The following is a 19,269-nucleotide window of genomic DNA, read 5'->3' on the forward strand; positions in this document are numbered from 1 at the left end:
TTGTGGACAGGTGATCTATGTGGATATAAGAGCACCCCAAAGGTGACGGAAAGGCTCACTTTACATTTAAAGACATGAGATACAGGTAAAAAAAAAAAAATGGCCACACACATATCTAGTGATCTTTACAAATGAAAGGAAATGTTTTCAGTATGGTTTCAGAAGTTTTCAGTAAGGTTCATCATCACAGTACTTCAGAATTAAATGTTTGTTAAAGTTAATACTGATTTCCAATAGTTTAAGTTTGAGATTCTTGAGACTCTTACACAGAGGTTAGGAAATCTTTATTCTTCTAATTTGCCCAGCAAATCTAACCCAGTCAGGCCCATGATTAAAGTTTTGATTATGTAAAATATGAAACAAAGACATTTAATTGTAGTTTTGTATACACATGTGCATAAAGTATACATATATGCATACATAATTTTTAGTGGAAATCTTTTGGCATAAACTATTTTTTGAATAAAACTCTAGCAATAAGATATGGATAACCTCCTTAGGAATGTAGAAGCAAGGAAGAGAATCTTGCTTGATGGGTGGCTAATTTTTAAATAACTACAGGAAGGGAGGGCATCTTCAAAGACCTTATGAAAAACCTATGGAGAGCCAATATAAGATCCTATATTTGTGGGAAAAAAATGGAAAGAATTCTTTCCAGATTAAGACACCAGCATCATATTTAAATGCAGTCTAATTAGTGACTTCTTTTTTCTTTTAGAAAAGGGGGTTAATTATCCTTGCTCTTTGATACCGACTTTGTAAGTTTTATTGGAATGAATAGCCTAAGATTGATTTAAGCACATGTTTAAATTTTTTACATAGCTTATTTATAAGAGATAATTACTATTCTTATATCAAACTTTGAGATATTATGTGCTGCTAATTATATATAAAAAAGAAATCTTATAACACAGCTACATCTTATGCTTTGAAACTATATTCCCCTCCCAGTTTTTTTTTTTTTTTTAAAGGTGTTTGGTTTGAATATATTTGTTGTGCATGTTGAAAGATGGGATAGGGTCAGATGAGAAACTATTCTCTAGAAAAAATATGCTTCTCTTTTTAGAGTATACAGAGAGTGAGGAGTTCTTTTTTGACTCCTTATATAAAGCATCCAAGATTATATAGGATATTCAAGGTCCAGCTGACAACTACATGCTTTAAATTGCAGCTTTACCCCGAGATCCCAAATAATTTAGAGGAAAGCTGAGCTCAGTAGGTCCAGCCTCTTGTATAGCACAGGGCCTGGAAAGCTAGGTTTCCTCACAGGCAGAGGAATACAGCAGCAGCTACCTCGAAGGCTTTGTGATAATTGAAAGAGATTAAAAAAAAAAAAAAGAAGAAAATTGAAAGAGATAATGCATCTAAAACGTGTAGAATGGCACCTAGAATATTGTAACTGCTCAATGTGATTATCAGTTACTGCGTAGATAATAGAAAATTATTATCATTACTATATGAAGACTGAGGAGGAAAATGGAACAGAATATATGCACATGGGGAGAGAGGAGTAATTATCAACAAGAAATAGATATTTAGTATATTAAGACCATACATGCAACATGGGAAGTAGAGAGAGATAAAGCTGGTCAGATAAATAGGAACCAGGGGATGCAGGGATTTATGAGCCATCTAAAGGCATCTGGAATTTATCCTAAGGAAGCTGAGTAGTAACTGAGGGATTGTAGGTAGGTTCAGAAACATAATTTAGAGTGATCTCTTTAGCTGAAGGGTGAAGAATGGATTACAGGAAGGCGAGAATGGGACATGGTTTAACTATGATGGTCTGAAAGGGAAAGAAGAAAACCAATCCAGCTGAGAGATTTCAAAGACCTACTGTATGGATAGTAGAGAGGGGTGCACAGAGAAAAGAATAAGGACAAGGAAGCCCAAGGGCAAAGAGGAAGCCCAGGTTCCTCGTTTGGTCATCTGGATAGAAGTCACTGCCCTAATTCCTGTTCTTTTCTCAGATTTTCACGTTTAGAGTTCTTTCCCCACGCAGCTTCTATCCATGCATTCAGTTATTTGGAAAACATGTTTTGAGTACCTGCGATATGCCAGGCACTGCAATGTTAAAAAATAAATGAATAGAATTTAAAAAGCTTAGGCTCTCCTGAGTCCTGTTCTCTGAATTACATAGAGAATCACAGAATTCCAGGTAGAGACAATTTGAAGAGCATGTAATTCAATCTGTCGTATAATTTGAATCCCCCATATAGTACTTCTGCATCATACACATACTTGGCAGGTCTATATTGGACATAATCATGAGGAACAACTCTCTTTCCAGGTGGTCAATTCTTTCTTCTCGGATATGTGATTGCTAACAGTTCTCACTTAGACTTGGCTCAAATTTATCTGTAACCACCTCTGACTTTTGGCCCAAGGTCTTACCACAAGGATACTGGTTGTATTCCTCAGAAGAGACGCTGGTTTGAATATATCCACTTAAGTGTATTTCCCAGGAATTAACACAATATCCAGCTATGATCTGTGCAGTGCGTAGAATTTGGGCCCTATCAATTTTTTTGATGGGTATTGAAAATATCATTGCCTTTCTTGCTAACTTGTCTTTTCTTACAGAAACAGCTTTCTTAGGAGTTGCAGTTAAGATCTCCCGATACATACACACACACCATATCCTCCTATACACAAGTAACCAGTAAGTTTAGTCATGAAATTGATGTAGAATTACATAAATACCCTTATTAAATTATATCTTATTAGATCTGGATGTCTATGTAAAGGTCTTCCTTAAATAAAATAATTTATCTGAAACCATAACTATGTCTTCTAGCTTCAGTCCTCCACAAATCTGATGCTCTTACTTAAATCACTTGTCAAAGTGCTGAGTCGGCCACCTTCTAGTTCACTCAGCCATCACCAGGTCTTTTGTTCAGCCCCTTTGATTACAATAGTCCTATCAGACATAAATCCATTTTGCTAGTTTCAACCCAATTTTATGTTTAGAAGTATCATTTAAAAAGTAAATGAAATACCTTGCTGAACTCAATAAATGGTGTTTTTATAGCATTTTTCCTCCTCTACATGTCTAGAAAATGTTTGAAAAGTTTAAGGGCACAGCTTGCTTATTTATTTATTTATTTATTTATTTATTTATTTATTTATTATTAAGATTTTATTTTTAAGTAATCTCTAGACCTAATGTGGGGCTCGAACTCAAAACCCTGAGATCAAGTTGCATGCTCTACCGACTGAGCCAGCCAGGTGCCCCTCACAGTTTATTTTTAAAGGACTCCATTTCCTCTTGGTCATTCATAATCTCCTTTCTTATTGATCAAAAATAATCTATGTTGGGCAGCCTGGGTGGCTCAGGAGTTTAGCGCCGCCTTCGGCCCAGGGTGTGATCCTGGAGACCGGGGATTGAGTCCCACGTCAGGCTTCCTGTATGGAGCCTGCTTCTCCCTCTGCCTGTGTCTCTGCCGCTCTGTGTCTCTCATGAATAAACAAATAAAATCTTTAAAAAAAAACCTATGTTATGCATTTATTTCGTAAACTAACAATGAGGTAACCACTTTAGCTTGGAGAACAACTTTTAAATAAGAACATTAGGTGGTTTTAAGTTTGTAGCACTTTTTTTATTGTGTTCAAAACCTAGTAATTTAGAGAAGTGATCATGATCTTGAAATACTTACATGCAATAATTTGTTTTCATGTTTGTCTGTTTATAAACACTTTAAAAAATGGAACTGTGCAATTTGAAAATCAGTAGTTTCTAACACAGTCTTTGTGACATAATAGGCATTAAGTGAATGAATTAAAAATTACCATTTGCATATTCCATTAATCCAGGATATACTTCAACCAAGACAAATGATATGGACTTATTTAGAAAAGGCCAATCCTCTAGTACATGTAACTATCTTAAGTTTTAATTTCCTATTACTAATTCTTATTTTACTCTTTCCATATAAAAAAAATGTTTCTCCTGGGCAGAAAATATGGAGACTATACAGGCTTCTGTTCTACTTAGTCTAATCATTAACATTGCACTGTAAGCTCAAAACAGCAGCCCCATTCATCCTGAATTCTTTTCCTTCCTCCAAAAGGATAAAATATATGTAAATATAGATATTTTTAAAACACTCTGATTTTCCCTAGTTTTATTTTTCCTAAAAATCTTCAATGCATTTTCGTCTTTACCTTTGGATATTATCATTTCTTTAGGTTTAGAGAATTTTTACACTTGTCCACAGTTGGAGCTAGACAGGGCTACATATGATTGATTGGATGGCAAGGCAGTGATAGTTCTAGCTCAGTGCAGGCACAGAAGACATGCTTGCGAAGTTTCAAGTAGGATATTGGGACATTCTCCCAGAGAAATACTGAGAACATTAGGATTGGGTTCTGAAATATTCTGCTTTATTACATCCTTTTGAGTTGAGTCCCCAGCGTGTTCTCCTGTAATCAGGTCTGTATTAAATGAACCTTTGACTATAACTGATTGATCCAAGTATAAATATCTGTTTCACACTGAGCCAGTCACATGCTTTCCCTTAGGAATTTAAAATTTGGAATGGAATGAAACAGAAAATATGAGCTCTTGACAACGCTCTAGAGAAATATTTCATAATCTCTTATTGTTGAAATTGTGGAGTTGTCCTGCTCTGTTGTTTCTGAAATCTCTGAGATACTCTAATATCCTACCCATGAATTCCCCCTTTTGCTTTATCTAGTCAGATTCAATTCTTACAGCATGCTTACAAAATAGATTTATGTGGAGGAAGCAAAGACATTTACCTTCCATATGTATAGCATTACTTAGATGGGCAAATGTATTCAAAGCTTCAAACACACGTCTTACAAATTAACCTCTGGAATACAACTCATTTATAAGTTTAACTTGGCACACAGACACTTAATAAATATTTATTAAATGAATGAATGTTGTGGAATTTCTGTGCTACCTTTCATAATGAATATTTTCAGTGATATTTATTTTATTTAGAGATATGCAAACTCTGAACCTTCCAAATGCCAAAGATTAAAAGTGCAGAGTCTCAGAACACATTAAAGATTATGCACTGAGGAAGACCCTTAGGATTGCAATGGAAATAAATTAGCTAAATCTATAGAGCTTCACTTTCATGTCTTTGAAGTTCTAACATAAAGATTCATTGGTAGTGATTAACTATGACTGCCATGTTCCAAGGATAAAACCACTTCTCTGGAGGATGCTGCTGATAGCTGAGTTGGAATGTTAATTTTGTTTTAATGATGTTGAAAAATTGATTTCAAATCCATATTCATTTAGCAGTGCTATCCATTTGGAAGAATACAGTATAACTAACATGATAATAATAACACATTACAGATATTATAACTAAAGATTGAAAATGATAGATTAGTATGTTAATATTTATATGGTATTTTTCAATTTAAGTCTCAAGATACAAAAGATTTCAGTATGCATACATGTTTCTTTTCTTTTTTTTTAGATTTCACTTATTTATTTGAGAAAGAGAGAGTGGAGAGAGCACAAGCAGGGGGACAGGCAGAGGGAGAAGCAGACTGCCCACTGAATGGGGAACCTGATGCGGGCTCTGTCCCAGGACCCTGGGGTCCGGACCTGAGCCAAAGGCAGACGCTTAACCGTCTGAGCTACCCACGCTCAGTTTCAATAAAAAATTATATAGTGTAAAAATGCAGTAGGAAAATTAGCAGATGAAAATTAAGATGCAGATTTCAGAATTTATATTTCTGGAAATACGTGACCATTCACAGGGTTTTGTTAATTTTAATATGGTCACTGCCAGTCAAGGACTGTCATGAGAGACCAGTGTATTACTATGAAACAGACAACTTCATCTTTAATCATAAAAGTAAGCTTCTTGGAATTAAAGTTGAGCATAGAAATGGAAAAATTTTTAAGTCAATACATATAAACAGTCAGACTAACAAGTCAGATTGCAAGTATAAAGTAGAAAAATGAAACAAAAAATACTTGAAGAGAAATAGTTATGATATTTCTGAACTCCAATGATAAAGAGAAAAATCTTAAACTTTCAGACAGAGAGAGAGAGAAGGAATCTTACATGTTATATACAAAAGAAAGACAATCGATATTAGATATAACTAGAAGCAAGAAGAATAGTACCTTTAAGGTTTTGAGGGAAAATTACTTTGAACCAATAGTTTTATGCTTTTAGCAATTATCATCTAATTTAGATGTAAAATATATTTCCAGATCTTTAAAAACTTAGAGAGATGGCCACACACCCTAGCATTGCATTTCTGGAGATGGTGATATGGGAAATTGTTAGCTTTGTGTATTCCAGGTAAATAAAGGCAAGAAATATGATGAGATATTAATACATTTAACATTGATACTTTGAAAGTTCTTTTAGATGCTTAAGACATAAAATTTCATTTCCTCCCTTGTGAGCTATTTTTTAAAGAAATTATTATTTATTTATTTATTTATTTATTTATTATTTATTTATTTATCAGTGAGTGAGTGACTGAGTCAGAGATTGGAAGAGAAAGTGAGAGCAGTGAGAGAGCATGAGCAGGGGGAGAGACAGAGGGGAAGGGGGATGAAAGGGGAAAGAATCTCAGCACTGACCCTAAGCAGGGCTTGATCTCATGACCCTGAGTCATAGTCCTTGATTCTAGAGAGACACATTTACAGAATCATAATATCGTAGATGCTATTTTTAAGGAGAGGTGGGGATTATACTTGTGCACTTTGGAAGCCTGTGACAATCTAGCTCTTTCTATGTCATATAAATATTTATAGTTCTGGGCTTCAGCTTTAGGAAACCTCCTCTTTTTCTTTTTTTTTTTTTTTTTTTACCATATTTGTAAGTCATATTCTAACAGCTTGATTGGTAATAAAGTTGACATTTTGATCTGTAATTGCTAGACTCCTTTGTCTATCATCAAATAGGTTTTAAACTAAAGCAAAGAACAGAGTTTCTATTATTGGGTCCTAAGAGACCCACATCTAAACCCTAAGGAAAATTTGGGGAGTTAAAGAACGTTTAGAAATTCAGCACTGAATAATCTATATAATTGGTGAAGCAATATGTTGTATACCTGAAATTAATATAATACTGTATGTTAATTATACTTTAATAAAAATATACAAAACAAGAAGAAATTGACATTTTTGATGGGCCAGACCATGTAAGTTTGTGGCCTTGCAATAGTTTCTATCATGCCACACAGTTACCTTTTGTAGTTGTGTGGTTGTCTTTATTTGGCCATCTTGAGCAAGTAGTTGTAGATCTTAGATTAAAATATTGGCTAGAAGGCAGCCCAGGTGGCTCAGCGGTTTAGTGTCACCTTTGGCCCAGGGCGTGAGCCTGGAGACCCAGGATCAAGTCCCATGTTGGGCTCCCTGCATGGAGTTTGCTTCTCCCTCTGCCTGTGTCTCTGCCCCTCTGTGTGTGTGTGTGTGTGTGTGTGTGTGTGTGTCTCACGAATAAGTAAATAAATTAATTAAAAAAAAAAAACATTGGCTAGAGAGTTAAGAAGGAGGAATGGGTTCTTCAAGATCAGGGTGACCAGTATAAAAGGGGGGAGGTGAAATTCTCAGGCCCCGTTCCTTATAATGTGAATGTTAGAAATGGAGATGCCTTTTACTATATGTTAAGTCAGAGAAGGTGCCCGGAGTCCAGTGCAATCAAACAAAATATGATGGACAAGATCTCAAAGAGCTGTGACACTCCAGAAGGAGCCCACATCAAGAAAGCTAGGAGAATCACAATTTTAATGTGGAGAGAACATACTGAGAATAATAAGTGACTCAGTCTTTAGGATTAGGAGAGCTATACCATGAGGCTACAGAAAAACTATTCAAATTTTAATGGGGGAAGATGAGAAGTTAATGTGAAGTACTTGAACAATTATTAGATGAGTTTCAATTTGACACAATATTTGTAGGTATGAACTATACACTATATAAACCTGTTGAGGCAATTAATGTAGTTAAAGGTTTAAAAGAAAGAATAGCAAAGATAAGGCATAGTAAAAACAAACCAGGCAGGACAACTGTAGATTGACTTCAGGCCTAGGTAAGATGGTGCTCCGATGGAATAGCACCTGCGTGATAATATCCAACTCAGGAAGGGAAAGGTTGACAAAATACTCTTGAACAGTGAGTGCTTTAGAAGATCCAGTATTGTACTATTCCTATGCCTTATCATAGGAAAATAACCAGAAATAGAAGAAAAAAACAAATGCCTACCTCACAAAGCAAAGTAAAAGTAGAATGAGGTAGGGACACAGATGCAGTAAGCTGTTCTAACCTATGTGTGTTTGATTTGCTGGATGGTAAATGCGCCTCAAATTAGACCTTAGCTGGGGACTGCCAACATTACAAATTTCTGAACTTTGCAAGAATTTGGAATATCTTGAAGGCTGTTCTCTGAAAGTATCTCCCACATATGGTTTTTTAAAAAATGTGTCATAACTAACTTCTTGAGATAAGATTTCGCTCAATTAAATTTAAATTCACAGATTGTTAACTGTAGATACCTGATATGCTAGTAAGTTGAAAATAGGGTTTTCCTTTAGCTCTGCTTTTCCCACGGAGACTAATGAAGCTCTGGTATAAATTTTGGGATAGTGAACATAGGTCTAACCTAAGTACTTTGTCCTGGAAACATCATTTGGCTTAGACAATGGATAGAACATGGAGTAATAACTATTAGGAAGCCATAGTCATTGCAATTATGCACATAAACCTGTGAACACATAAAATTGTGTTGAACATAAACCTGTGAACACATAAAATTGTGTTGAACATAAACCTGTGAACACATAAAATAGTGTTCAATATTTTGAAAGAAATTGCTCCATTTTGCTATGTTGAAAATGTACTTGAATTTTTTTCTCCATCTTGAAAGAGCAATAAACATGAAATAATTATCTTGTCTATCTTATAAAATTCATTACATGAAGACACTTCCCTCTGGTAATCCAGAAACCAAGGCATAGTGTCATCCAAGCCCTGAGTAAGTGTTAGCACTTATATATGTCTCATAAATACTGGTTACATATTTATACTCATGAGGTTCTTGCCATGGAATAATCAATAATAAGAGAAATACTTCTGTCCTTCCATTAATCAACCCTGACTTGCTTTGTTGGATCATTTTTAACCCAAATACCACTATCCCTAGGAAGTAATTGTACTGAGAAATATTACCTTTTATTATATGATAGAATGTTCTTAATAACTTTTTTAACATTAAGAAAAGTATTTTATTTAGTGCATTTTAAAATTATATTTCGCCAAAACGTATTACAAAATAAAACTGAAAGGTTAAGTATAGTAAAATCTTCAAACTAAGTCTAGAACTAAAATAGGTTTCTGACTATGAGTGTAGTTAGGATTGAGAAACAATTCCATAAAATTAACATTAAGTCAATCCAACAGTGTTTAAAATAATTATAGATAAGTTTTAAATATATTAGTCTTAAAATCACTACATGATTTGAATATTTAACTTTAATAACTGTTGACAAAGACATTTAATTTGGATCCATTAACAACCAATGAAATACGTTGTCTGCCTCATTATCGCCCTTATAAGCAATGTAAAAACTGGTTAAATTGCCATTATATGTAAATATTTCATTGTAGGAAAAATAAAAATTAATTTTAAGTGAAATAAATCAAGTTCATTAGCTAGCCTGGGTTTTAATTACTCTTATTCCTCTAGACATATTTTAAATAAACAAAATTGGAAGTTCTTTAGACTTGAAATAAGTTTTATTTTAAAAAACCTATCTAAAGAGAAGATTTCTTAGAGGAATTCTTTCTCAAAAAATAGCCACAAAATTGAATAAAGTATTCCTTGATATTAATAAATAAAATTAAGAGAGTTTGAACAGATTGTGAAAATATTTGATTATATTTTTGAATGATCAGTAATATAAGAAGAAATATTTACTACTATTGAATACAACTATTTGGTTGTATTCAAGAAATAATGCTCTCAAGGTCACTTCTTTATTTCTGCACAGTGTTTCTATTAAATTTGATGCATATATTATACATATATATATAATTTTAATAAGTAGAAAATTAATGAAATAATGAGGGTAGTGAGCTCCTCTACAACTTGCAAGTCTGTATTTTCTCATTACTAGTAAACATCTATAAAGCAAATGAGAAGGCAAAAATATGAAGTCAATTGATTATGCCAAACACTATAACCATATAAGCATACCTGTTACAATAATGGTAACCAGAGCAATGAATGTTATTTCATAGGAAAAAAGGTAAACATGAAGACTACAAACACGATGTAATACATATCTGAGGGGGGAGGGAGAGGAAAAGGAGTAAACAACCAAAAGATTCTGGAATAGAAGAAATCCTTTGGCTTTTAGAGAACATGTTCTATAGGTACTATTTCATCACTGAAAATGCTACTTTGTATTTTAAAAATATGTTATTTATGGACCCACTAGCTTTCTAACAGCTGCTGAGACTCAAAATTTGCCAATTTTGCAAGTCATTTAAATGTTCCATATTACATGTGAATGAAAAGATACACTATCAGTTTCCTGACAGATGCAAAACAATCTGCTCTGGGTCTAAAATAAGTTTATGTTCAATCAGTCAAAGAAATATTCTCCTTTTAAATACTCCAAGTAGAGAGGAGGTTCTTTAATTGCTGTGAGAGGAAACACAAAGTTGGATGGTATATGTTCTCATTTTATCAGACCAGTTCAGTCTTGGATTCAACATCAAATAGATTATTATATTACTTATGAGGCTACATTTAAACATTTTAAATATTTACGAATTTTGCAATAAATGTGTCAGTCTCTTAGAAGAAACCATCTATTTCTATTATAGGCCAAAGACGTGTCTACCTATCTCATGCAGCCCCTCAAGAGAATTAGGAAATGCCAGGGCTTGGACTAGGTTATGGTTTCTCTAGTGAAATGATCTTATTAAGGCACCAGTGACAAATTTTGTTACTGTTTTCATAATTGAGTTTAGCAAGTCATTTTAAGGACTACAAGGACAATGGTGGCCTTAGTCTGTTGTTTCCAACTACTGCCTTTTTAGTTCCCCACAAGTAATAAAGAGCAAGTCAAAGCTAGAAAAAAGGAAGAAGAAAATCTCCAAACCTACTTTTTCTTCAGTCTTCTGTCCTTCTCAGCTTGAGTTCCAAGTTTGCCTAACCCCAGGGACTCCTGAGCTGCAGCTTCTGTCTCCATGAAGCCTCCTGTGAAGAAGCAACTATTGGCATTAGGTTGCATACATTGGGTCAATGCTGAAGAGAAATCTTTAAAAGTTATTTGCTCAACCCTTCAGTATCAGATATTCCTTTGCTTTTTTAGATTGTCTTTATATTTCCAACTCAATGCCCATAAAATGGGATGGGGACATAAATGAACGCAGAGTGATAGAATGAAAAGAAAGGGTACATACTAGCCTACTACTCAAATGCACCCAGCAGCAACATAATACATCATAAATACATGGACAAATACAGTCTGCAGGCTGTCCACTTCTCTTCTTACAAAAAAACAAGAGCAAATATGGGTATGGTGCGTGAGAGTTTTCTGTCAACATTTGAAAAATTTGCCATATTTTATATATAATGGGATAAATGACAGCCCAAAGAACCCAATAAGGTGCATGTCAATTCCAAGTCAAGGGAATGCAGAGGCATTTGCTGACTTCTAAAGATTTTTTCCTATCTTGCTTCTGGAATCCTCTCTTCCTCACCTGGCTGACTTCTATATTCTTTAATGTAAGATTTACTTCCAGAACTTCACATGTTCTGGGAGCTTTTCTTTTGTCTTGTAAATTTTATAATTATATCTGGAAAAAACTATGTGTTCAATACATCTTAGGAAGAGTTGCTTTTACTCGGCAAGTCACAGATTATTTACTGTAGTGTCATTTTAGAAAAGTATGTTGGGCATCAAACACAGAACTACACATTTTACAATGCAATTATTTCATTCAGGATCCATAAGCACATAATTAATTCATAGATTCTTGTGACAATTGAAAAATGAGAACTTAATCCGGGGCTCTGTTTTCTCTTTGCTATTTCCTATATGTAAAAAAACATGAAGTCAAGGTAAAATGAAAAAATGTTCACTATTTTTAAGTGGGTTAAGGTATTCATATTTTTTAAATGGAAGGGATTTAAAGTCCAAGATAAGCTCAAGATAAGGTAGAAAGATTTACGCTAATACTACCTCTTACAAAGGCTACACACACACACACACACACACACCACCAATATATCAATAAATACAATTATTAAACACAATTTTTGCTATTCTGTTATTTTAATTTTCCAACCTCACATTTGCAGGGCTTGGACTAGGTTATGGTTTCTCTAGTGAAATGATCTTATTAAGGCACCATGACAAATTTTGTTATTGTTTTCATAATTTAGTGAACAATTTATAATACATGATGCTATTAATTCTGGAGCACTGGTGTAAATGTTAATCTCATAGCCTAGTAACTCTGTTACTGAACTGTAAAATTGTAACAAAGTCCTCCTCTTTAATTGAAAACACATTGATTGCTGTCTGGATCTAATCAATAATTTTGAGTTTGGGGACCAACATTTATTTTATTTAATTATGCACATGTGGAATCAACACTTAAATAATTTTTTGTATTATGAAAGAATTTCGTTGTTGGTACCATTAGGAGAACCATCCACTAGCTGACTAAAGGAGTCTTGGGGGTCATTTTTAAATGTGAGATTTTCCATTTATGCACAGTGAGTGAATATTTTCATTTTATGTCTCTCGTCAGTGTACTTGCCTTACTGTATATCCATAAATTACTATTCACAGTCTGGAAATAACAATAAAATTGTTCCCTTGAAATGGAAATAGAAATGAATGACTCACTCAAAAATTACAAAATTCTTGATCAGTCCAGATGGGGACATAGAGATTGATGAAGTAGACCCATTAAATAAACAAGACATTTCAACCACCAAGTGGTTGTATGAATCAGAGTTTTTATTTTTTCTGAGCAAACAAGAACATGTAAATTATGATTTAAAATTTTTCTAAGAATCCAACATTTTAATTAACAAAAACAACATTTTTTTAAAAAATGAAAGCTCTGGGAGAGAAATAAAGAAATCTCTACAAGAATATTGTGAGTCAATCTAAAGCAGATATTAGATTTTGCTTGTCATAAATAAAACTATAAAAATAAAAAGCATGAGGAGCTTGGAAATACTTTCAATACTTCAAAATCTAATATCCTTTGGACAGAGCACTTAATAGAGAATTACAGCTACATCTGTTTCAAAATGCCAATAGAAAAGAACACTTCTGGCCATAGGAGATAAAATTACTTTAAAGTATCACATGTAGGACAATGGTCTTAAACAGAAGCAAAAGTCTAAACATGTGCATGTTTTTAGACCAATTAAAACATTTCTGGAGGAGAACCTTCTTTCATTGAACTGATCCAGCAAAGTTCAGGTTCCAGCTCTTGGTAAGAATAGTTCCAGCCAAACCAGCTTATGAACTCTTACTCTATGGATGATCATCTAACTCTGGGAAGAGACTGCCAGCTGTGTGGACTTTAGGAATATCCACCTGTCTGTTGCAAGTATAAAACACACATATGATTTTGAACACATAATGCAAAAAAAAGAATATAAGGTGTCTAATAATTTTATATTGATTGCATGTTGAAATGTTCTAATATAATTAACTTAAATAAAATAATTATTGAAATTTATCTCACTGGTCTCTTTTTACTTTTTTGACGTAGCAACTGGAAAATTAAAAATTATATGTGACTCACATTTGTGGCTTGAATTATATTTCTGTTGGAAAGCTCTCTATATACTGATGGTTCTAAACTAGAGACAGTACCAATCTCCAGAAGGAATATGAATATATGCGTATGTTGGTATGGGGAGGGAGGCATATTTTCAGATGTCGACGTGACTGCAAAGGGCAACTGATACATATTGTGCAGAAAATCCTTTACCATGTCCTTAAAGTGGCAACAGTGCCCCTAATATGAAACACTAGCCTGTGGAAGTTAGGGGTTATTCACTCTCTGAGAGGTTCATTAGGAATATGAAGAAAGCATCATTAATTCTCCACCCTCTCAGGGCATAATGTACTCAGGTATTGAAGATGTGAATTTCATGATTCACATGGATTCAATGGATTCAATGGATTACTCACATAATAAATTCGATGGATTCGAATCCATTCGATGGATTACTCACATAATAAATTGCTTATCACTTTGTCAGTGACCACCTAGTAGTTGTGCGGGCAAATGCCTAAGTCAAAATCCTTGCCTCATTGAAGTTCTCCGGGGTAGCCCTAAGTGCACTTACTTTGGCAAGGTCTTTGAGGAGTTGGAATTGTTGGGCACAGGACCACTTCTAGGATGTGAGGGTCCCACTCAAGTATTTTTTTTTTTACTAGATCATTTTCTACATAAACATTTTGAGTAACTCCAAATTAGTTGAACAATAATCTAGTGGTCCCAAATCATACAATATCATTCCACACAGTGGAAATGAATGATTCACTTGTCAGATCACCCTCCTGAACCAGAGTTGGGCCACTGGCCCAGAACAACCTCATGGGTGTGAGTCTCTAGGCACCTGGGATCTATCTGGTTGACTGCAAGCATGGGGAAGAGAGTCAGGGTATACTCTGAAGGGGAGAAACAGGGACTCAAATCCAGATAGCACTGCCCCCCTGATTTGTCCCAGAGTCTGAAAGGTTAAAAAAAAAAAAATCAGTGCTTCTGGTGATTGGACACACACTGCTCCAAATCTTGGCTAGGAGTGTCCTGTACAGAGAGCATTGCCAGCCGCAGCCTCTCCTAGGCACCAGAGAGGGATAATAGAAAATTCCAAGGAAGGTACTGCAAAGCATAGACCCAAGCCAAGGAATTCAGTAAAGGACCCTCATATACTTGGATCTATGAATGGTGCTGGTTGGAGCTATCTTCTCATCTGGGCTGTGAGGGCAAATAGCTCTATGTAGCTTGGACCTCAGATTCCTTTCAAAATAATTTGATGTTGGCCCTTGAGGTACAATCTGTAGTAATTTCTAGCTGAAACCCACATTGCAAGGTCTGTACCTCTCTCCCTCTTTGTCCAACAGAGGGCTCTGCTCTTGTATTAAAGAAGGGAGCTACAGCTCCAGAAAGATTAAGACTGCAAACTGTTGCCCAGTGCTGGCTTCATCTTTTCTTTCATCGGACCTCTCTTTAGTATTGATCCATAGCATTCACTTGGATTTGGATAAATGGTTACTTATTTCTCTATATCTCTTTATCTGTGAGATAAAATGCACCAGACACAGGGCCTGGCTCATAAAGGGTATAAACTAGGGCATAAATGCACTTATAATTGAAGCCAATTAGTGCTTTCTTCAAAGAAAGGCCCTTTCACTATCCAGAGTATGAGTCATCTGTAATTGACACTTTGTGGAACTCATATTGTATCTGTTGGCTCCAGAGCATCTAAGAACAATGTGAATTTTGGGGCAAAGGCCCAAAATTTCAGGCCATCCAAATTTCATGTGTAGATAGGTGCTTTTGCTAAATCATCTTGCTGTGATATCGATGCTGTTTTGTTCATTATGAAGATATTTTCCTCATTATGCTAATTATAGTAAGTCAATGAGTTTGGGCAACCGTAATGCAACCTGGCAGATGACCATAGAGGAAAGAGAACTGCAATTTAGCAGGCAAAGAAATCGCTTGGAAATATACTGCTTTTCATGTGCATTTGAAGGAAATTCATGAGTAGCTTTTATATATTTACATATTTTTTTTCCTCAATGATACATGCATTTTATACATCCAAAATGGGGGCACTGTTCAAATTCAATATATTTTTCTGTTTTTACTGTTTTTTTTTTTTTTTTTTCATAGCTTTGTCACATTTGTTCTATTGGATCAATTTTCCATTCTTGGAAATCTCTTCGTCTTTGATTTCTGGTCACCTCTCTTACAATATCTGTCAATGGCCTCTTTTCTTTATCCTTTTCATTCAGTGTTAACATCAGCTAGGATAGTCATGTGTGTTCTGTTCTTTTTTTTTTTTTTTTTTTTGTAGTTTCTTTATTATGACTGGGGTTCTCTGAAGACCTGGGAGAGCCGGTGTTTCCCAGGTAGTAAACCAAAGAATGTGTAAAGATCATATGGAGAGATATTTTGGACTGTCCATAACTCAGTTTTTGGGATAGTTTTTAGGGATAACTCTATTTTTTTCTCATTTGTGTTTCTGATTCACATCAGTAATCCATAAATCAGATACCTGTGCTACTGAAATATTCATGTCAAGTGACTGGGGATGTACTGACCAAAGACAGAGTGAGTCCTAATTATGCCACCAGAAACCTTGATCCAAGGTGGCATCACTCCACTCATTAGCACTATAATAGGATTATTCAACCAGTGATGAGCCCCACTGAATTTTTCCATCACCCAGACCCTATTTTGACATCTTGTCCACAGGGATTCCATGAGTCACAGCTCACCCACTGCCTTTCCTGTTCTGTAACTGAGTAACTTTGTCAAAAAAAACAAACGAGTGTCATATGACATGGCTATTTTTAACAGAGTTTAATTTGCTTTGCTTCAAAATAGGTTAATGCCTTCAGAAAGAATTAAAAGGCAAGCCAGTCAGGATTCCATCAGTTGATGTACAATCTTAGATTGTAGGGTTCAAAACCCCTGTCCCTAGTTATCCTGGTAGGACAGACAATGTAGCACGTAAAATTTTTCTGGGTCAGGAACATACTGAAGGCTTTGTTATGTTTTGTTTAAAATAAAAGGTTACATGTGTTTATGTATTTTATCTTACTAAACTGAAAGTTTCCTGATGCCAACAGTTATGCTTTAGACATTGTACTAAAGTCCATGGTTGGTATTCTACACTTAAGAGTAGCTCAACATATGCTTGCTTAATCACTCAAAGTAGGAAGACAAATGATTTTGGAGTATCTGTGTGTTCTTCTTTCCCCTCAAAATCTCAACCCTGCTGGGTTTCAATTCCCTTTTGTTAATGCTTCTTTTCTGGGTAAAATCTTTGTCTTTAACAGGCAAAAGCAAAAACGAATTTTTGAATAGTTCCACTTATTTGCATATTCTGTTTGCATAAGGCAAACCTTACTTTTATTCATATTCTTTAAATTTTAGAATTTCTAAACAAAAATAGTAAGAGGATTTTATAAGTTGCCTTTTGGTCTGGGTAGTTTTTCCAATCAACAGTTTATTTGGGACTAGCGGCCTTCCTGACATTGTTCCTATCTATCATTTGTTATACATACAGCTTTGGCACCAAAGTCTTTCAAAATATGTTTTTAGGAAGAGGTCTCTTATCTCAGATATCCTGTTTCTTCCTTAAGTTCACATCATAATAAATACTACTGTGAGTGTGTTACCATCCTCTTGAACTGTTTGTATAGCATCTATCCTTCATTGTCCTAACTGATCTTCTATGTTGGTTAGGACTAAAATTGTTTCTAGAATTTTAGCAGTAGTTGTGTGGAAGTCAGGCTGTGTAGGTCATAAAGTGACTGCAGATGAGAATGTGAAAATAATAATTGTGGACAATTCACTTAAGCTTGGATATTAGGGGTAGGGGAAAGATAAGTCAACATCTAAGGAAGATGGTTAGGCTTAAGACTCTCTTTCCCTTTGCCCCTCTCCTTGCTTATTTTCTATAAATAAATAAACAAACAAACTTCTGGAATAAACCAATTTTGTTTGGTTTCTGTTAGCTTTGTTCAAATGTTTTTTTGATGTGTCGCTTCCTTTGTGCTTTGGGGTTTCCATGTTTATATAGCCTCTGCTACTAACACATTTGAAAAAATGATTACTTGAATCTTCAGTTTGATTCACCATGGTTAGCAGCTTTTAATGCAGTCACACTGACTGATCCATCATATCTGAAGTTTATCTTATAATCCTAGCTTTTCAGACTGTTACATAATGCAAACAACACTCCCTTTACCAATATTCTCCTCTGTGAATTACTAAGAATTTCTCCTTTGTTCTGATGGAACTAAGTGAACATGTTCATAGTTTTGTTTAGACAGCTTTCTTCCTACATACCATATTTCATTTAGAGGCCTCTAGCATAGCTACATGCCGATTACTTTTCTTTCTTTGAGCTTATGAGCTAAATCTTTAAGATTTCAGAATCTTAGGACGTGGTCCAAAATTTCAAATTTGGTTCTCTGACACCATCATCACTCTACCATTGCTCCCAGTGGCATCTTTCTTTTTTTTTTTTTTTCTATTTCTATTCTCATTGGTAGAAGATAGAACATTGCCAGTGCCTATGTCTGAATTTTCCAGATCAAGATACTAAAATCATAACCATGAGAGGTGCTTCCTTAGTTTCTTCTGATGCATAAATCAGCGTGATGAGGTAGTAGCTCCTGGATTTGATAAGTTTTCAGTCTTCCCTTTATAACCAGGAATACACTTTCCAAGACAAAGATAGACCTGAGTCCATATCCCTCAACCAAAGTACCAGTGTTACCATGTATCATATTTTTTTGGTAAATATATGGTTTCTTTCAACCTACTTGTTCTGTATTTTCTTCTTACTTACTCAACTCTTATTTCCAATAAAGATTTTCTATTTTTGGCTTCTCCAGGAGCTTTGATTCACCTTCAGCACAGTTTCTATATAGCACCAGACGTACAGATTTTTATCATTGTCCTCCTCATCAGTATTGTAGTCCCTAGCACGCTGCTGACTCTGACTTTGTCTATACTGTATCTCTGTTGTTCTTTAGAGCAAAACAAAATTGCTCAGAGCTCAGAATTCTTCCTGGGGTGATGCCATGATCCCCAACAACTATTGTTAGTTTTCAACTTGGATGGAGTTGATCAGAAAGTAATTGTCATCGATTCCCTTTTTATCTGTTCTGACATAGAACCACACAGTCACTGAAAATGGGTAATAAGGTTTCTAGAAGAATCTATAGTTTCCCAGACTTTAAATTATATCTTGGATGCCTTGATTTTTAAAGAATATTGTTGGCAAAATTTCTGATTCAGTTACTGCCCATCAAAGTTAAATACAAAATAAAAATAGAAAAAAAATCCATGAGAGAAAGGCAATTAAACATATTTTAAAAAGGAAAAGTAAATTATAGATTCTAAAATGAACGTCTACATTGAAATGGGAATAAATAAAATTACTACATTAGCAAAATAAATATTTTAAAATAACTGTCCTATTGTGAATTATACTGTAATTTATTGGAAATGACAATTTGGTAAGATTA

The 19,269-nt window shown here is 34.7% G+C and overlaps 1 protein-coding gene across 2 annotated transcripts in view; it reads right to left on the reverse strand.

Moving 5' to 3' along the window:
• Positions 1–19,269, reverse strand: part of PPFIA2 (PTPRF interacting protein alpha 2) — a 465,700-nt gene that overhangs the window by 46,691 nt on the left and 399,740 nt on the right. For both annotated transcript variants that reach the window (XM_055341560.1, XM_055341561.1), the window contains exon 20: positions 11,120–11,213. In XM_055341560.1, the coding sequence (XP_055197535.1) occupies positions 11,120–11,213 (94 nt within the window). The remainder of the gene's footprint in view (positions 1–11,119; positions 11,214–19,269) is intronic.

This window comes from Nyctereutes procyonoides, unplaced genomic scaffold (assembly GCF_905146905.1).
Source record: "Nyctereutes procyonoides isolate TBG_1078 unplaced genomic scaffold, NYPRO_anot_genome, whole genome shotgun sequence".
In the NCBI taxonomy this organism is placed as follows: Eukaryota; Metazoa; Chordata; class Mammalia; order Carnivora; family Canidae; genus Nyctereutes; species Nyctereutes procyonoides.